At 56.9% G+C, this 14679-nt stretch overlaps 1 protein-coding gene across 6 annotated transcripts in view; it reads right to left on the bottom strand.

Moving 5' to 3' along the window:
- Positions 1 to 8702: 8702 nt before the first annotated feature.
- KAZN (kazrin, periplakin interacting protein) overlaps positions 8703 to 14679 on the bottom strand; it is a 239544-nt gene continuing 233567 nt past the window's right edge. For all 6 annotated transcript variants that reach the window (XM_074609463.1, XM_074609467.1, XM_074609465.1 and 3 more), the window contains 6 exons: positions 12259 to 12395; positions 11023 to 11193; positions 10474 to 10663; positions 10141 to 10271; positions 9813 to 9863; positions 8703 to 9177 (listed from right to left, as the gene is read on the bottom strand). In XM_074609463.1, coding sequence (XP_074465564.1) covers positions 9010 to 9177; positions 9813 to 9863; positions 10141 to 10271; positions 10474 to 10663; positions 11023 to 11193; positions 12259 to 12395 — 848 coding nt within the window. In that variant the 3' untranslated portion in view covers positions 8703 to 9009. The remainder of the gene's footprint in view (positions 9178 to 9812; positions 9864 to 10140; positions 10272 to 10473; positions 10664 to 11022; positions 11194 to 12258; positions 12396 to 14679) is intronic.

Raw genomic sequence — 14679 nt, 5'->3', positions numbered from 1 at the left:
TCAGGTATATATAAAAACCAAATGTTTTTCCGCGCCTCGTCCCAGATGCGGGTCACGGTTGGAGCTGCAGGTTGTGTCACCCACTCCAAGCAGGGTCTGCACAGTGCTCCAAGCACCACAGCCCCTATTTCCAGCTTAAAACCCGGCCCACGAGGTATCTGTGTTGTGAAACTGGCTCGTAGCGAGGAGCAGAGCCTTCCCTCAAACGAGCGGTTCCCAGCACTGATTGCAGAAAACCCGTTTTGAGGAACCACAACCGCTCGGGCTCATCGCTCCCGTCCATGGGCCAAAGCCGACGTTCCCCACAAAGCCAGGCTTGTGTTCCCAATAAACCTGGAAAGCGCTTTTATCCGGCTGCTGCCCTCTACGAACGCTCTCGGTTAAACACCCACTCACCAGGAAGAGCCATCCCGGGCACAGCCCTTGCCCGGGCTACTGGCCCCGTGCCCGGGCCTCGTAGCCAGACGGTGCCGTGGTTTGCAGGCTGAACCGCAGGGGCCGGCTCCCGCCCCCCGCTTTGGTAAGATGTTACTAACGAACAATTATCAGCCGCAGTTACGTGCGTGCGGGGTCACGGGCTGCTCCGGGGCGTGGAAGCGGGGAAGCTCTGGATGTTTCCGTACCTATCTCTGATGCGACCGAACAATCTTTCCATGCGATGTACGTAACTAAAATTATAAAGCTGGGAGCAGCGGCACAGTGGTGGCTGGGCATCGGCACAGGCTGCAGCCGGGTTTGGGCAAACCCCGCTGCCATTAACGCCGTGCCCGGCGTCACCTCTCCCCGGCCGCCGTCCCAGCAGCGCATTTTTCTCACGCCCTACCTTAAACACTACACAGCACGAAGGACTCCAATTCTGTTGGAAATGACACTCGGGGTGGGGCTTTTTCCCCCAAATCAGGAGGGAAAAACGCAGCATTGCTACACCGGCTGGACCAGCCGCTGCAGTTTTTCCTGTCCCTTAAGCCCTGCAAGCGCTTGCAGAGGCAAAAGCCATCACGAACCCAACGCAGCTTTGTCATACCCGCTGCCGTGAGTCAGCCTGCCGCAGCCCTGCCTCGGGGGCGGCGCTGCATGGGATGCCGGGTGGGATGCCCCCACCGCCATTTCCCTGCATTTCTCCCCTCCCAGCGCAATCCCGCACGGATGGAGCCGACGGTATTTTCCATTGACTCACCTGCCCCGGCTCCTCCTCCCGGTGCATGGCAGCGCTGCCCTTCCCCGCTCACCTTCCTCCTCGAATTCAAAGGCCGACTTCGAGAGCCGTGCCGTAAAAAATAATAATTATTAAACATATATGCAGATAGGTGGGTGCTTTTTTTTTTTTTCACCCCTTGTACAGATTTGCTTTGCATTTTCAGGCTTGGCCACCCGGCTCAGGCAAATAATTCCCCCCCGCTCCTTCCCCTCCCCGCAGCACCATCTCCCAAAGCTCCATCGGTGGGTAGCTGTAGCAGGGAATTGCCTTCTCTGCACATCAACTATGAGAACGATGACAGGGGGGAAAAATGCACTTTACACCGCGACTGACGCCGATCCCGTGTGGGGAGAGCCCAGCCCGAGCCAGGTCACCCACCCCACGGAGCGGCCCTGGGGACGGCGAGCACAGAGGGGACATTCACAGCGGCTCCTCAGGTGACCTCGGCTCCTCCAAGATGCTGAGGGGACTGGAACACCTCTCTTGTGAAGAAAGGCTGAGGGATTTGGGGCTCTTCAGTCTGGAAAAAAGACAACTGAGGGGGGATCTTATCAACGCTGATAAATACTTGAAGGGGGGGTGTCAGGAGGATGGGACCAGGCTCTTCTCAGTGGTGCCCAGCAACAGGACAAGGGGTAACGGGCACAAACTTGACGATGGGAAGTTCCATCTCAACACGAGGAGGAACTTCTTTGCTGTGAGGGTGGCAGAGCCCTGGCACAGGCTGCCCAGAGAGGTGGTGGAGTCTCCGTCTCTGGAGACATTCCAACCCCGCCTGGAGGCGTTCCTGTGCCACCTGCTCTGGGTGACCCTGCTCTGGCCGGGGGTGGGACGGGATGATCTCCAGAGGTCCCTGCCAACCCCCACTGTTCTCTGATTCTGTGGTTCCCGCTCTCTCTGCAAAGCTGAATATTGTCCAAAAATGGCATTTTCCATGGCAGCAGGCGGCCGCGCATTTGCGTGTCGGCACACTCGAGCCATGTCAGCTCCCCCTTTTCCCAGTTGTCCCCTTTGGAGCAGATTTCTTAATTTTTCTCCCCCGGCGCTGCCCACCCCGGCTGGTTTGCCCCTCCTTAAATTAAGGGGGCTCGTTCGTACCCCTGGGAGGGCAGAGCCCGGATGGCTACCAACACACCTGCCTTCTCCGCCACGTGCTTTGCTGCGGGCTCATGCGTTTACATGCATTTCTTCGGCTCATTTGCCTTTCCAGCTACAGCAGCCGTCCTGGCGTGGGTATTCATCTACGGGCAGGTTGAACCCCCCCCTCCCCCTGCAAACGCTCACAGTCTGGGCTGGGACGGGACCTCTCCGGGGTGTTTCTCCAGCCAAACACGCGGGATAAAGACTTTGCTTGTACAGAAGCACCAAGGAGGAAACAGGAGCCCCAGCGGGCGCCATCAGCAGGCAACAAAAGGGCCTTTCAGAGGGGCATCTGATGCCCTGGTGCTCGCCGGAGATGCCAGGACTCACGTTACCTGCTTTTACTGGCAGAAATTGCTCAGCAACAGTTTTCCCCAGCTTTTTTCTGCTCAAAGAATGGTGCTCAACACGTACGTTAAAAGCACCGCTGCAAAGCCCACCCCAGAGCGCAGCCACGTCCCGGGATTCCTCCAAACCTTTCCAATAGTGAGACAACCCCACCGCTCCGGGCGACATCCCGCTGCTGGATACCTGGGGACAGATGGCGCGGCCTGGAAGAGGAAAAGCCCATCCATTTGCGTCCGGTCAGCAGGGCCACCAGATCACACAGGGAATTATTTTGTACAGTTAATCAGTGCCAGAAGTGTAACACATCTGGAGCTGGGGAGGATGCTCAGGTTTCTCTTCCCCCTGCACGGCAGATCCCCTGAGATGAAAGTCCATCCCAGCCTGCTCCGTGACGGGCCCCCTCAGATCCCAGTTCCCAGCCCACACGCACTGGTGTCTCCCTTCCCACGCACAGCAAATCCCCTGGGATGAAAGTCCATCCTCAGATCCCAGTTCCCAGCCTGCATGCAGTGGTCTATACTGGTATCTCTCTTCCCCATGCACGGCAGATCCCCTGGGATGGAAGCCCATCCCAGTCTGCTCCATAACGGGCTCCCTCAGATCCCAGTTCCCAGCCCACACGCACTGGTCCATACTGGTATCTCTCTTCCCATGCACGGCAGATCCCCTGGGATGAAAGTCCACCCACAGACCCCAGTTCCCAGCCCACATGCACTGGTCTGTGCTGGTGTCTCTCGTCCCCATGCCTTGGTATCTGTATCCCAGTTTAGAGAGCTCCTATCGGGGCTGCAGACTGGGAACCTGTCACACAAGTGAGGAAAAAAAGAAGAGGAAAATCAGGAGTCTGGGAGCATTTCCGTACAATCCTGCTTGGCACAACCCCGCGCTTGCCAGATGGGAGGACGACGCGACCTGCTGGCATTGCCAGCCCTTCGTGCCGGGACCAGGCGTCAGGGAGGACGGCCATTCCGGTACAACCAGTCTAACCACCGCCCCGGGTCGCCGGCTGCCATTTCAAGCACACACCACCTCTGCAACCAGGAAAACGGCGTAAGTCAAGACACTGTATTAATTATAAGAGTAATAAGTCACCCCACTGCTTCCTCCCAGTGCTAGTCTGGGGGTTTCCGCATCTCAACTGGGATGCTCTGGCTCAGTCCCGCCTTGCCAAAGGCCGGGCAGGAGAAACCCCTGCGTGGGAGGGGGGTGAGGAACTTCTTCATTGTTTTTTCTTGGGGACTCTGTGTCCCGTGGGGTGCCGTCGGGATGCAAGTGATCAGGAGAAGAGAGGGCTTGGGAACAGGAGACCCAGGGCCTGAGGAGAACAGGGCTGGAAGAGAGGAGCTGCGGTGGCATCGCGTGGCTGGACGTTGAAAGGGCTGAGCAGACGTTTCACGTAACTTTGCAGAACCAGCAGCAGATGGCGAGCGATGGCTTGTGCCCGAGAATGGGAAAATGCTGGGAAATCACTCGCCAGCAATGCTAAAACTCCAAGGAAACCTTATTACCTGGATAGATATGGGGTCTGATGCAGTGTCCCGGTGGGATGGAGTGGAGCAACTCGGCGTGCGGCGCTGCCGGGGCAGTGGGAAGCCGAGGACGGGGTGAAGCGGGGGGACAACGCCGGTGCGATGTGCCAAAGGCCGGCAGGATGCCCGCGGCGACAGATCCTGTTGGGCACTGCCGCATCCCCAGGGACTCAGAAAGGCGCTTCCAACATGGGCTTCAGACGCACAAAGCGGCGAGAGTAGAAAACATCTTCAAGGAAAACATTGAAAATGGGGGGAATAAATAACAGGGACATTCCCAAATTTTCAGCAATGCCAAGCAATAAAGCAGCAGCCCGAGTGGCAACCCTTGACACCAGCCTTCGGGGAGGTGCCACCATTCATGGCCCCCATCACCTGCAGTCTGTGACCGACCACGTCTCAAAACCCACCAACCATCCTGACAATTCGTTCGGTTTCATACAGGGTTTTGCTCTTTCAGGCAAAAAATAAGCCCCAGGGGGGTGAGATCACCTGCCTGAAGCGATGGGCTGAGCCAGTGCCAGGGCAGGAAACCCCCCCGGGACTCACCCCCGCTTTCTGGCTGCTGCTCGGACCCGCTCCGGCTCCGCAGGGTATTGGTGCAGCGCCACGGCGCGAGGGGTGAACACAGCTCCGGCTGTAACGTCACCCAGAGACCGCGCCAGGACCAGCGTGGCTCGCTCACGCACCAGTAAAGGAGCGCGGCGGTGCTCGGGTGCCCCCCTCCGCAGGGCACCCCGGCTGTCCCGGCGTGGAGCGGTGATGTTTCCCTTTCTTGGTCTAAAGTCCTCCCTGGGGGAAACATGCTCGTGACTCCATCTGCGTGACATTAGCGGGGTGAAGTGCACAAATACTGTGAGTCAGCCCTAAAATAAACACACCCCGGGCCAGACCTGAAAACACCACATTTTTTGGGCCGAGTTCAGCATCTTGAAGGCGCGGATGAGTCTTGTCTCCAGCACAGAGGTGCTGGGGGGGGGGGGCGTTCGTTGACTTTGGCCATCCAAAGCCAAGTGGCCAACGCAAGCCTTTGGCCACATCCAGCGTGGGCGAGGAGAGCGTGGGCACAAGGGCGTCTGGGATGGCTGCGGTGTCCCCGGCGTTGGGCTGTGTCTCGGGGACCGCTCACACGATGGCAGCATCGCAGCGTGCTGCAGCAGGGACACAGCGGGGGGGGGGGGGATGCAGCAGCCATGCAGCACCCGAAGCGTGCCCACCCTCCGCTGCCACCGACATCAATGAAGCCACCAAGGAGACACCCCTCAGCCCAGGACATCCCCCGCAGACCGCAGGGAACAAGCCCCCACCGCTCGCCCTGGCTCTGGTGCGGAAGATGCCGCCTGTGGTCCCCTCCCCCGGGACAAGCGGTGGCCAGGGGAGACCCGGCGTGGTCCCCACGGAACAGGGACAGGCATGGCAACCAGGATCGGCGTCGCAGCCGTGCTGTTGCAGGGCACCCGGAGCATTTAAAACCATGTCCGGGGTGGGCGAGCACCCACACCCCCCCTTCTCCTGCACCCCAAGCCAAGGGCACACGCAAACCCCCACAGGGAACCGCTCCGAGCGCCACCCACCCTGCCACGATCCGCACCCGGCTTATCTCCCAATAGTCACACTTTAATGCAATGTTTAATTCCCATTAATACTGTGTACGGCTGCAGGTGACAGAGCTATAGAGCCAGCTGGCTTCTAGACATTTTCTTCTCTCTTCTTCTCTTTTCTCTTCTCTTCTCTTCTCTTCTCTCCTCCTCTCTCCTCTCCTCTCCTCCTCTTTTCTCTTCTCTCCTCTCCTCCTCTTCTCTCTCCTCCTCTCCTCTCCCCTCCCCTCTTCTCTTCTCTCCTCTCCCCTCTTCCCTTCCCCTTCCCCTTCCCCTCCCTCTCCAGCTCTCCCCAGTTGAGAGTGTGGTGGCTCTTACCTGCTCTGCAGCTGCTCGCAAACCCAGCGGGATGTATCTGTTGCAGGGGGGAAGGAAGAAAAAAGGTACATCTGTACATCTCTTCATCTATACCCTCATTGCAGTTGTGAAAAAAACAGAAAATCATGGCAGGTCTGGTCTGAAATGGTTTGGGTTGTTTTTTTCTCCCGGTCAATTGTACCTCGAGTACCTGGAGTGGCTCGGACTGCGGAAAGCGGGGGATGCTTTCCCTGCAGGACACCGTCACCCCCGCCCCGTACGCCCTCCCCGGACACACCACACACCCCCCCCGGCACTGCCATCCTCCCCTTCGCCCCAGCCCGCGAACGCAGCCACCCCCCCCAAAAGAGCGTCAGGCCCCGCTGGAAGCCCTTGGCACAACCCTGCGAGTGACAAACGCCACCCGTAAATTCATAATAATTATTTATCCGTCCTTAAGTTATTAATAATTTACCCGCTAGCAAGCGTTAGGGCACAAAACCAACTCCTTTCTCTCTCCCACCTGCTTTTCTCGGCATTACATCTTCCATATCCCATGGGAACATCTCCTGGCTGTTCGCCCCCCCCTACACCCCCGTTCCCAAATCTTCACTTACCTTAAATCCCTATTTCATACGGATGCACCGACGGCCCCAGCCTCCTGCCAGCGGTGCCGTGTCCGGGTGCAAGCGCTCAGTCCTGGGAAAGAGTCGCTCCAGGGATGCAGCCTTTTCCTGCATCCCCCCCCCCTCCATCACCCCCCCATCCGCACGGCGGCCAGGGCAGGGGTGACAATCACCCGTGACAAAGCCACCCCCGGGGACGAGCCCAGTGCCACCACAGCGACGTCCCCGCGCCACCGCCGGCACCAGGCTCTCCATCAGGCAAAGCAATGAAACCACCCGGAGCTCATCCGTACTTTAAAATAAGCTTTATTTAGATCTTTTATAATTTTATATTTGCATCCATGCCTTCAAGGATTCTCCCCCCCCCACTCGCGGGGAGGGGGGGGGGGGAAGTTAAATCTAATGTTACCCATATTTCATATGCTATTTATCGAAGTTCTCTTTTAAATAAATCATCCTCTTAGTAATTTTTAGAATTATTTCCTAATTTACAAAAGAGCTGAAATGCAAAGGAAAACTACTCGATAACAAGGAGATTTGCTCATCTGTTCCCGTGGTTTAAATTATAAAAAACACAAGGAGAACAAAAAAAAAAAAAAAAAAATTAATAAAAATTTTACCCCTCCCCCCCAAACCAGCAAAACATATTAAAAAAAAAAAAAAAAATGCTTCTCTGCAGAGAAAGGTGCCACGGGGCAACCCCTGTCCTGGCCCCCCCCCGTGGCCTCCCCGCGTCATCCCGGTAGCAGGAATACACAGCGCAAGGGCATCGGCGGTTTAATTGGGTGATTTAAGACAAAATACCCCTCCTCTTTTTTTTTTTTTTTTGTTTTTTTTTTTTTTTTTTTTCCAACCAGGGCGCGGCGTATCGGAATTAAGGAAAAAAAAAAAAAATACACTATTATAGCATCATTAAATAAATCTTAATACATTTTTTTTTTTTTTTAAGAGCTTAAAATTATATCGTAAGCATTAAAGCATAAGGTACTTATCTTGGCATAAGCAGAGCGCGGTGCGTGTTAGTGGAGAGGGGGAAGCGGCCGCCGCTGCGCCGGGTTGGGGGGGGGGGATGGTGGTTTTGGGGCATTTTCCAGGGGATTTGGAAGCACAAGTTCCACCTGCGCTTCAAAAATCACCCTGGTGCCGGAAAAACCTCCCCAACGGGGACTCGTACCGATTTCCCCCCCCCTCCGTCTCCGATGGCGATAACACCCCCGAAAGTCTCGGGATACGGCGATATCTCGGGATATCGCCTTTCCCCTCCTCCCAGCTCATGCCGGATCCCCCACATTTTACCCCCAAAAGGTTGAGACCCCCAAATGCGGGGGGGAAAAACCACAGGCAAAGCCTCCCCCCCCACCCCCCCTCACCCCAGCTTCCCCTCTCCCCTCCATCCCATTTCCCGGTGCGTATTTAGGTTTTCCAAGGCGTTAAGTGCTCCTGGGGCATCTGGAGCCGAGGGAGCCCGGGGAGGGGGGTTTGTCCATGGCTCCAGCCCCCCCCCCCCCACCCCCGGCAGCAGCTTCCCAGGACAGTACAGTACAAACACACCCTTCCTCCTCCCCGACCCCTCCCAACCGACGTGGAAAAATATAAAAATCCCAAAAAACTTCTGCAATAATTTAGTTAGAATAGCTCCTCTGGGTTTGTGCAAATAAATTAAAACGACTAAAAAAAGAAAAAAAAGAAAGAAAAAAAAAAAAAAAGAAAAGGAACGTTTAAAAACACTCGATTTCCAGACCGGCAGGCGGTTCACAACAACCAGCCCGTGCCGCCTCCGCGGGGTTCGGTCAGGAAGACATCACCGAAAATGAAATATTTCTTTTTTTTTTTTCCTTGGTGTTTGTGTGTTTTCTCTCGAAGGTCCCTCAGCTGGGCAGGTCCTTCGTCCCCGAGCGAGGACATCCCGCGGGCCGGGCTCCGGAAAACAGCGGGTTTCGGACAAGAGACGTCACAAAGCACAAAGTGCACAATATTTCTGGTATTTACAGAGACACAGCAGTCCTTCAAGTTTCAAGTTTTGTCAAAAGGAGGAGGAAATAAAACAACAACAACCAACCAAACAAACAAACGAAAAAAAAACAACCCAAACCGACAAACTGAAGCAACGACAAAGGAGTTACCGGTATGGGAAAAGAAAAACACATACAAATAAAAAAGGGGGAAAAACTGAAGTTACGACACGGCTGCATCGCTCCCAAGACGACAGGCAACACGTCCACAGGCGGGGATCGAGGGGGGGTATGTACATCGGCGCGGCACAGGGCGGGGGGTCACCAGTCCGCGTCCTCCTCGATGTAGTAGTCGGGGGCCGTACCGTCGAAGAGGCCGGGGTCGAGGGACTTGCGCTGCTTCCCCCGGGCGAACACCCTGGAGATGGAGCCGAAGCCCATCTTCTCTTTCTTCTTTTTCCGTTTTTGGTCTTCCAGGTCTTCTAGAGACTGCGGGGAGGCGGGGGGGAGGTTAAGAGGACACGGGTTTGGCCACCGAGTTTTTCATCCACCATGTGATGCCCGTCCACCCAACCCCACCAGGGATGATGGGCCACAGGGGCCACATCCCAAAAAAGAGTTGCCTCCAGCTCCAAGGCTGCACACACGCACCCCCCCGCCCCCACACACACCCCCAACAAAAAATATTCCTGAAATGTGTGTGGTGGAATTTGCAGTGAAATCGGGCCCCCTCCCCACGTTTCTGGGAGTTTGGCTTCTTCGTTCAACCGGTTCAGGGTCGTAAGGTCAGAGCAAGGGCCTGCCCACGGCTTACAAAAAATTCCCCAACGTTTTAGGGTCAAATACGGAAGAATAAGCTGATCTAGGCTCTGCCTTACAAAAAAAAAAAAAAAAAAGATAAATCAAAATAAAGACTGCGATGGGCCCCGAGCACAGCAACCACCTATGCCATTACCTGGGTTTTGGGGCAAATCATGGCAAATCTGAGACATCCCAGGCTTACAATTCATGATTGCTTCTGCTCTTTACTTTTTTAAAAAAAAACAACCCCAATCGGTGTCTCTGAGCCCCCCCCAAAGCACAGAGCCGCACAGGAGGGGGTCAAACAGGGCTTTGTGCCCTACCTGTACGATTGGGTTGTGCAAGTTCTTCTGTACCGGTCCGGGACTGTCCCCCTGCGGCAGAAGGAGATGGATCCAATCGCATCAGACCCCAAAACAGACCGGGACCCCCACCCCCGCCGCAGCAAAAAGCGGTTTATTCTGTCAGCCGAATCGCTGTGGGGCTGGGAGAAACCCCAGGAAAGCAGCTCTTTGGGTCAGCAAACCTCCGCCCCACACCCCACCCCAAAACCAACAGCGTTTTTGGAAGACACGCAGCATCCCCAGAGTCCGTCCCGCACCCCCGGTGGGAAGCAAGCCCCCCCAGCCCCGCAATCACGTAGCGCCTTACGTTGCAGAGCGAGTGCGTTCGATGCCGGGGCGAGTTGATGTCGCTCGGCGTGGACGACCGGTCGCCCTCGGCCGCGGAGGCGTCGGAGATGATGGACGGCTGCCGGGAATGACAGGGACTCACTCTGACCGCTGGAAGGCAGTGGGGGGAGAACACCGGGGAGTTAACATCACGCCACCAAACCTGACCCTGCACACTTCCACAAAAAACATTTTTGGGGGTGTTTTGCCCATTTATTCCCCCGCCGCACCTCGATGGGGGAATAAGGCAGCTCCCCAACATGGGTTTGGCCCCGCACCCTGATCCATGGTTGGGTGTTGGGGGGGGTCTCACCTTGCCGGTCCGCCGAGTGCTGGGGGTGCGAGTGGTAGAGGGTCTGCTGGCTCTGCCGGATGGCGGCCGTCAGCGGGAGGTCGGCCTGCATCACCCACTCCTGGTTGCCGTTCAGCACCGTCTCGCCCGGCATGGCCAAGGAATGGCGCTTGGGGACGTCCTTGGTCAGCGTGGCCAGGGACTGCTTGGCCTGGGGAAGGACACCAAGGCGGTGGCGGTGGTGGTGGTGGGGGAAAAACCATATGAACATCTCCCAGAGCAGCAGCACCACACTGCACCAAACCTGTCCTCCCCTTCGCAATTAAATACCCAAATTGCGTTACTCCCTGCAGCGAGGATTGTCCAGCTCATTTTAGCGATAAATATATTTTTTTTTGCTGCCGGTATGGCAATAACGCAACAACGGCGGCAAACGCGCACATGAATGGCGGCAAACACACACACGCAACAACTGCAGCCGGCACTGAAATGCAATATTGCAATAAATACTGAACGTCAGCGGCGTGGGGCCGACCCTGGAGTCGTTGCCCACCACGTTCTCAGGCTCACCATGGCCAGCTCGGCCTCCAGCTCCTTCATGCGGTTGTCTTTCAGGTCCAGCTGGGAGCGGAGGGCGCTGGCGTGGTCCGTCGCCTCCTTGGCTTGTCGCCGCAGCTCCCACTTCTCCCGCTCCAGGAGGTCCTTCTCCTTCGCCAGGGCTTTCACCGCGTCCTCGCTCTCCTGCTGGGACAGGGCAGCCCTCAAGAAGGGGAAACTCACCTGCCCATGGGTTTTCCACGTGCCCATGGGATTTCCATGTCCGGGAAGGGGAAACCCACGTGAAGTGAAAGACCCCTCTGCCATAAGCCCCTCGGAGGCCACCTGACTGCAAGTGGCACCTTTGGCTGTCACAAGAGCCAGGACAGGGCAGCCATCAGGAAGGGGAAACTCATCCGCCCATGGGATTTCCATGTGCCCATGGGATTTCCATGTGCCCATGGGTTTTCCATGTCCAGGAAGGGGAAACCCATATGAAGGGAAAGACCTCTGGGGGCCACCTGACTGCATGGGACACCTTTGGGTGTCACGAGAGCCCTGCGCTGGCAGGGACCGTGGCAGGGAGATGCGGGACATGGCCAGACCCCTGAAAAGGGATGCCTGCCGTGCACCTGCTTAAAATTACATTGAATTTCCCAGCTTTGTCCCACTGACACAATTTCAGAGAATCATAGCGTGGCCTAGGCTGGAAGGGACCTTTCAGATCATCAAGTCCAACCATCAACCTGACGCTGACAAAACCCATCACTAAACCGTACCTCTCAGCACCACGTCTGCCCGGCTTTCAAACACCTCCAGGGACGGTGCCTCAACCCCTTCCCTGGGCAGCCTGTTCCAATGCTCGACAACCCTTTTGGTGAGGAATTTTTTCCTAATATCCATCTTAAACCTCCCCTGGCGCAACTTGAGGCCGTTTCCTCTTGTCCCATCGCCTGTTCCTTGGGAGAAGAGACTGACCCCCATGCCAGGTTTGGATGGGAAGGGACCTTAAAGCCCACCCAGTGCCACCCCCTGCCCTGGGCAGGGACACCTCCCACCAGACCTCCCAAAGCCCCGTCCAACCTGGCCCTGATTCCTCCGGTATCTATTTACCCTCAACCTGCTGCAGCGCAGCCTTTGCAGACCAGCCTGCTTGCAAGAGCTTTTGGGGGGGGGTGGTTTGCCCGATTGCAACCCGGGTTTGGCACTCACGCGGCTGCCAGCCCCCCCCAGTGCCACGAGCCCCCGGCGCTGGGCTCCCAGACTCACTTTCCTGTGCTGCTCGTAGTTGCGGATGAAGTCGCGGAGCTGCTCCTCGCGGCTCTCCAGCGTGGCGTACAGCTGCTGCATCTGGCTCACCAGGTCCGTCTTCTCCGACTTCAAGCGCTTGCGGTCGGCTTTCATGGCTGGGGGAGAGAGAAGACGGCTCAAACACGGCGGCACGGCAGCCCCCTTGCCTCCATCGCTTTTATTTTTCAAGAAAAAAAGTACCAAAATTACCCCCGCAGGGGCTGGGCTGGGAGCAGACGCCCAATTCACCCCCATTGTGGCATCCCTGAAAACACCCAGAGCATCTCCAAATCCTCACCCCTGCCCTCCAACGGGGCAGCCTGGCCCCTGGAAAAGGAGATTCGGGAGCAAAACTGCTGCCGCGGCCTCAGGCCGCGGCGCAGGAAAACCTGCTGCTCCCTTTCCAGGGTAAATAAACCACAACCGGGTTTATTTTTAGCAGCGGGGCCGGATTCCTGCAGCGCTCCCACGAGCCCGCGGCACCGCTCACCCCAGCGTGTCCCCCCCTTCCAGTTCGACGATGCCGCGCGGGGACGAGGGGACAGAGCGGGAGGGCTGGACACACCACGGGATGCGAGACGACACCATGACCTTCGTGTTTTCCCTCTCCCACACCCCAGCAAGGGATGCTGGCTGAGCACCGACGCAGGGACAGCTTGCTGGAAGTCTGGTAAAACCGGGGAGAATTAGAGAAATCCCGCCCGGGACAAGGCGCTTCAACAATTTCTGCACGTTAAAGTGCTTTGCCCGGCCTTGAACGTGGCCCTTGGCATTGCTGCTGAAACGCTCTGCGGCTCCCTGCTCCAGATACACCCCTCCCCACCAGCATCATACCCGATTTAGGCATCAGGATATAAATAATTCTTTTTTTCCACCATAGGAAGGACTTTGTATACTTTTCCGCCCTGAGGAAACGCTGCTCTCGAGGGAGGCCCCGCAACGCTCCCCGCACTCGCTGCATCGCAAGCCCTGAACGTCTTTCCTCTGTATGAATAAAAAAAACCCCAAAACAACCCCAAAGCCACGAAAAAAATCCCCACCACGCGCCGCTAGGAGATGACAGCGCCACCACGAGTGGGACTTGTCTCCACGCACACTCATGGGCCCAACCTAATTCCATTCAATTAGAGGATGCACAACGAGCGCGTCAGCCCACCTGGCTTTTCCTAATAATCTAATGACGGGGGATCACCCAGCACCGCGCACAACGTACCACCATAACACACGGAAATAGCCCCCTAAAGAGAAGCAGCACCTCTGCTCTACAGAACTCATCTCAACCACCTCCCGCGGCCCAGCCGAGCTCGTCACAGCGACTGGTTTGAGGAGAGAGTTCCTCGGGTAGGAACTTCTTTCTGTGCGCAGGAATCACCCTGCGTCTCTGCTGGGAAGAGTTGAAATAAAACAAGTGGGTGGGATGGAGCCAGCGAGGAAGGGAGAGGGGTGGCAGGTCAGTGGAGAAAAAGGTCGGAGAATGGCTTGAGAGCAGCCCTGAGGAGAAGGACTTGGGGGTGCTGGTGGACAAGAAGCTCAACGTGAGCCGGCAATGCGCGCCTGCAGCCCAGAAAGCCAACGGCACCCTGGGCTGCATCAAACGAAGCGAGGCCAGCAGGGCCGGGGAGGGGGATCCTACTCCTCTGCTGCGCTCTGCTGAGACCCCACCTGGAGCATGGCACCCAGCTTTGGAGCCCTCAGCACAGGAAGGACACGGAGCTGTTGGAGCGGGGCCAGAGGGGGCCCCGGAGATGCAGAGGGGCTCCAGCCCTCCCAGCTGAGAGGACAGGCTGAGAGAGCTGGGGGGGTTCAGCCTGGAGAAGAGAAGGCTCCGCGGAGACCTTCCAGCCCCTTCCAGTCCCTAAAGGGGCTCCAGGAAAGCTGGGGAGGGACTCTGGAGCAGGGAGGGGAGCCATGGGACGAGGGGGAATGGGTTTAAACTGGAAGAGGGGAGATTGAGATGAGATCTGGGGAAGAAATTCTTTGCTGTGAGGGGGGTGAGCCCCTGGCCCAGGTTGCCCAGAGAAGCTGTGGCTGCCCCATCCCTGGAGGGGTTCAAGGCCAGGTTGGACGGGGCTTGGAGCAACCTGGGCTGGTGGGAGGTGCCCCTGCCCAGGGCAGGGGGTGGCACTGGGTGGGCTTTCAGGTCCCTTCCCACCCAAACCAGTCTGTGATTCTATGAAAAAAATCAGACTAAATAGATGGAGATGTTTGGGACTACAGAGATTTTTGCCTGTTAAACATCAGGAGAGAAAACTCTTCAGACCAACGACTCTGCCGTTGAGCATCAGAGGTAAGCCAAAACCCAGAACAACAACAAACCGGAGAAGAAATGCCACAAGAATTCATGTCGTCCCGTGACAGGGAGCGCTTGTGATTCTTCCTTGCCCACGTTAATGAAGGTGA

This window comes from Larus michahellis, chromosome 16 (assembly GCF_964199755.1).
Source record: "Larus michahellis chromosome 16, bLarMic1.1, whole genome shotgun sequence".
Classification (NCBI taxonomy): domain Eukaryota; kingdom Metazoa; phylum Chordata; class Aves; order Charadriiformes; family Laridae; genus Larus; species Larus michahellis.
Note: the sequence above shows the minus strand (reverse complement) of the source record. Positions and strands in the feature narration are given on the sequence as shown.